Raw genomic sequence first — 4545 nt, forward strand, 5'->3', positions numbered from 1 at the left:
GCATTATGTTAGAATTTTTGCATCAAGTTTTCAAAAATGTTTTCTGAATGTTATTAAAACATTTCATACACTGACATTTTAAAAACGTATTCTATAAAACCTTTTGTGTGCTTAGTTAGTACCTGATCATAGAACCCAACGGTCTCTCAAAATGACTTACTTGAAGTGAATGTTTAGCCTTTGCTGTAAGGCATACATGTATTACGCTCTGACTGTAGCCTTTCTGACTGTAGCCTTTAAACTATATCCCCAAGATTTCAGTCCATAGATCAAAGGCCTGAAGAATCGTGTTTTAAAAATGCTCCATGTATCTTTTTTTCTTCAAATTTAATCAAATATTGTCTTTGTTCCCCTATATTTAATCACAACATTATCCCTATGATTGAAAATAATTATCAAGCACGAATCACGTAGTTTTAGTTAAAACAAATTCATATTAACCATAAAAACGAATTAATACAGCCGTCTCTCAACACGCGATATTCAAACTTCCCGGGCGCCAAAATTATCCAGTGCAATGACGTCCTAGTAATATAATGAAGGCTGACAACAATTGAACCACAAGTAATCATGGCGTCAGTGCACTAGACAATTTCGGCGCGGGAATTTTGAATATCACGTGTTGAGAGCCGGCTGTTTTATTTGTTTTATGGTCAATATAATTTGTTTCAAATAAAACCATGTGATTCGTGCTTGATAATAGTTTTTCTAACATATAAGGCATAATGTTGCGATTGCCGGAGTCACACTTTAAACAAGGTCATTTTTTAATGGAAATTTAACTAATATTGTTTATGATGTAGCATGGATTAGAAAGCCATTAAAGTTACTAATATTGGTGTTGCCACCTAGGCGATAATTTCCGGACGCTTCCAGTTTGACCTCATCCCCTTGTTGTAAGGCACGTATCACGCTCTGACTGTATTGCTCATGTGAATCATTAGAATCTGAATACATTCGGCTGATCGATACGTCGTTTACTTTCAAATATATATTTATATTATCTACTTCATATCGCCACATATTGAATGAAAAATAATAATCCCTGGAATTGAACACGTGAAAATACCGGTGGATGGATTGAAGTCATTTGCAATATCCACATCTTCTTGTGCAAAACTTATAACACCTGCTGATGTCAAATCTCTTTGTACTCTAGCAGAAAATGCTGACATGGCAGTAGATGCGGGTAACACTCCTGGTTCACCTTTCTCACCTTTGACCCCCGATTGACCGCTACTACCACTTTGACCTTCGACCCCCGATGAACCCTTTAGACCTCTCTCTCCTTTTGGTCCGGTTTTACCAGGAATGCCTTGGTTTCCTGTAATAAATTGAGTAGAGTTCACTGGTTATGTAGGTAGGCCATTTAATTGTGGAAATGTGCGTAAACGTAACCTAATATCTATGGTGAAACAAACGTCTATACGTTGGGTTTCGGTGTTACGGGTATTGGGTGTGGAAGACGCCAATAAAACCAACAGAGCCCCAAACAAAGCGAATATATTTTGCCCTTTAAAAGGCACGATATACTTGGACGTCTTTCTGGCGTTTTGACGTTGCGACAGACGCAGCGGCTAATTTACACAGCGTCTTCCGCAGCGTGTACAATTTCCGGCAGCGTTTTCAGCTGCGAAAGACGTCAATAAGACAAACAAAGCCACACATAAGCTGATCATTTGGGAGGAAACAACCGATGGTCGCAGCAGACGACCGAAAATTGCTGTGAAGAAAATAAAACGCAACGCGTCGTCTTTCCGTCGTGATTTTCAGTTGTCCGATGGTAACCGTTGTTACCGCACAAATGGTCAGCTTTGTTTTTGGGTTTTGTTTGTTTTGGTTACGACTTTCACTGTAGTAGACGCTGCCGAACATTGTACCCGAATGGAAAGACGCTACAGGAAATGAGCCGTTGCGTATGTCGCAGCACCAAAACGCACGCAAGACAGCCAAGACGTCGGATATATTGTAGCCTTTTAAAGGCCAAAATACAATGCGGCGATTTTGCGGGCGTTTTACAGCTGCGTCAGATGTCGCGTTTTTTGTTCACCGCAGCAATTTTTGATTGTCCACTACGACCTTCCGTTTCTTCCACTCAAATGAATACCGTTTGTACGGGGCTTTGACCACTTTATTGACGTCTTCTGTGGCAGAAATTTTAGCCGCTGGTGAAGATGCTGGCTGAAAATTAGCCACTTTGATTGAAAGTATATCATTTTGACCTATTAAGACTGAAATGTAATCTGTTATTTTGCCTTTTCCCGTTACGAGTCTTCCGCAGCAGCAAAAAGCAAAACAACAACAACAACAAAATCAACCAAAGCTGATATTTCATGATCTCATATTTTATTAGACTACCTGTCTTTTTGGTTTTTGTTGTTTAATTGGTAAAAAACGGAAGAGTGCGTGCGATCAACTGGGTTCATTATCCGACTTTCGGATATATAAACCGATTGCGCTTGTTTGGGGAAAAGTGTTAACGATGTGAAAGGTCAGAAAGATGACACGTACCTGGCAATCCTTGCAATCCCATAACTCCTTTTAGACCAGGTACGCCTTGTTGACCTGGTGACCCCTGACCTAGGTCACCTTTAAGACCCGGAATACCTGATTGACCCGGCACGCCGGGTATGCCGGGATCACCAGCGGGCCCTGTTAAGCCTGTAATGTAACAAAAAAAGATAAAACATGCCAGTGATAAAGCGTGGTAAAATAATCTATTTTACCTGGCGATTATTGATCTCTAGACAGACGCCTTATCCATTGGCCTACCAGCTCCCGCTGATAATACGGTGGTTAAAACTGGGTCTAATGTTAGCAGTCAAGGTATACAATACACACAAACAAGCAACTACACAAGTCGTGGGTTCGATTCCCATGCCGGCACATTCCCTTGCTTTTTTTCCAAGTTGGATTGTGTGCCAGTCGTCGAGATTTGTATTTATTTGTTGTCATGTTTAATTGTAACACTTTGGGTTGGTAAATTGTTCATTCTTTCTTATTTAATATATTCAGTTTCCTCTCGTAGCGAGCAATCGATCCCCATTGTGTTTATTTGTTCTTCTGCAGGATGCGTATCCCCATTACCTACTTTACTTATATTATATTGGGAAACGATTAAACTTCAGTAATGATCTCCTGCACTTGTGCACTTGCGTAATATTTGTTTGCGTGTATTGTATACCTCGGCTGCCAACATTAGACCCAGTTCCCGGGACCCAGTTTTAACCACCGTTTATCAGTGGCAGCTGGTAGTCTAATGGATAAAGTGTCCGTCTAGAGATCGGAAGGTCTTGGTTTCGATTCCCATGCCGGCACATTCCCTTGCTTTTTTTTCCAAGTTGGGTTGTGTACCGGTCGGGATTTGTGTTTATTTGTTGTCATGTTTTTAAAATTGTAACACTTTGGGTTGGTAAACTATTCGTTCTTTCTTATTTAATATATTCAGTTTCCTCTCGTAGCGAGCAATCGTTCCCCATTGTGTTTATTTGTTCTTGTGCAGGATGCGTATCCCCATTACCTACTTTACCCACAATGTAATACTCATTTTTATAATAAAGAGTAAAACACTTTGCCACCCAGATATAATTGCCATCAAACTATTAATCAAGTTTCGCTGTCCAATTGCTACATGCAAAATTGTCTCATAGGAATGTCTGCAGATGTCGCGATTTCTTGACCTGATATTATGTGCAATGCATGATTCAGGATGTGCATACTTTATAGGCTCACAAAAAAATGAATGAGATAAATAAATAAATAAATAAATAAATAAATAAATAAATAAATAAATAAATAAATAAATAAATAAATAAATAAATAAATAAATAAATAAATAAATAAATAAATAAATAAATAAATAAATAAATAAATAAATAAATAAATAAATAAATAAATAAATAAATAAATAAAAAAATAAAAACTTCACACAAACAAGCAAACAAACAATGGTCTACCTTGTGGACCTTGTACACCGGGCGGACCGGCTGGGCCAGTCATAAGTACCGTATGACACGCTGTGTTGCTTGGCTGCATCTGCGAGGTGCCATCCTGTGATGGGTTTTGCGCCGTCCCAAACGTAACCAGAAACGCTACAAGTCCGATTATCAACACCACCACTTCATGTGAAAACTTTGAGTTTGACGACATTGCTACAATTTTGTGTAAAAAGCACATACGAAATGGATTTAGAAGCGGGCTGTTGGATTTATGAAATTACGAACTCGGGACAGTAAGTCTAGTCCTAATCCTGCGTGTGTTTCCGATTCCTTAAACTGAACTTTCATTCCTGGATATATTATGACAAGTTGGTTTAGTCGCTAAGTGGTGCAAATATCTCCATATCTAATATATTCCAATTAGGCTAAAGTCGGCAATAATGAAACTGAGAAACAGGCAAAAACAAGAAGAAGAAGAAGAAGAAGCCTTGTCGTAAAATTCTTAACTCGCTCTTTAACCTCCGCAGGGGGTAACTTATTTAACTCGCCATTCTAACTCGCTTTTCATCTAACTCGCCCATTTGTAACTCTCCATTTGACTGCCCCC

The 4545-nt window shown here is 38.9% G+C and overlaps 1 protein-coding gene across 1 annotated transcript; it reads right to left on the minus strand.

The window, feature by feature from the left end:
• Positions 1–1004: 1004 nt before the first annotated feature.
• On the minus strand, positions 1005–4156 carry LOC140162000 (uncharacterized). Its single transcript, XM_072185291.1, has 3 exons — positions 3957–4156; positions 2512–2661; positions 1005–1324 (listed from the first exon to the last, which is right to left on the minus strand). The coding sequence occupies exons 1-3, from the start codon at positions 4147–4149 to the stop codon at positions 1005–1007; spliced, it is 663 nt and encodes a 220-aa protein (XP_072041392.1). The 5' UTR covers positions 4150–4156.
• Positions 4157–4545: the final 389 nt, after the last annotated feature.

Source organism: Amphiura filiformis, chromosome 10, assembly GCF_039555335.1.
Source record: "Amphiura filiformis chromosome 10, Afil_fr2py, whole genome shotgun sequence".
In the NCBI taxonomy this organism is placed as follows: Eukaryota; Metazoa; Echinodermata; class Ophiuroidea; order Amphilepidida; family Amphiuridae; genus Amphiura; species Amphiura filiformis.

Coding starts and splice junctions, on each gene's coding strand:
- LOC140162000 (XM_072185291.1), bottom strand. CDS start 4,149: ATGTCGTCAAACTCAAAGTTTTCACATGAAGTGGTGGTGTTGATAATC. Junction 2,662..3,956: donor CGGTGTACAAGGTCCACAAG/GTAGACCATTGT, acceptor GTTACATTACAG/GCTTAACAGGGCCCGCTGGT. Junction 1,325..2,511: donor GGGATTGCAAGGATTGCCAG/GTACGTGTCATC, acceptor AATTTATTACAG/GAAACCAAGGCATTCCTGGT.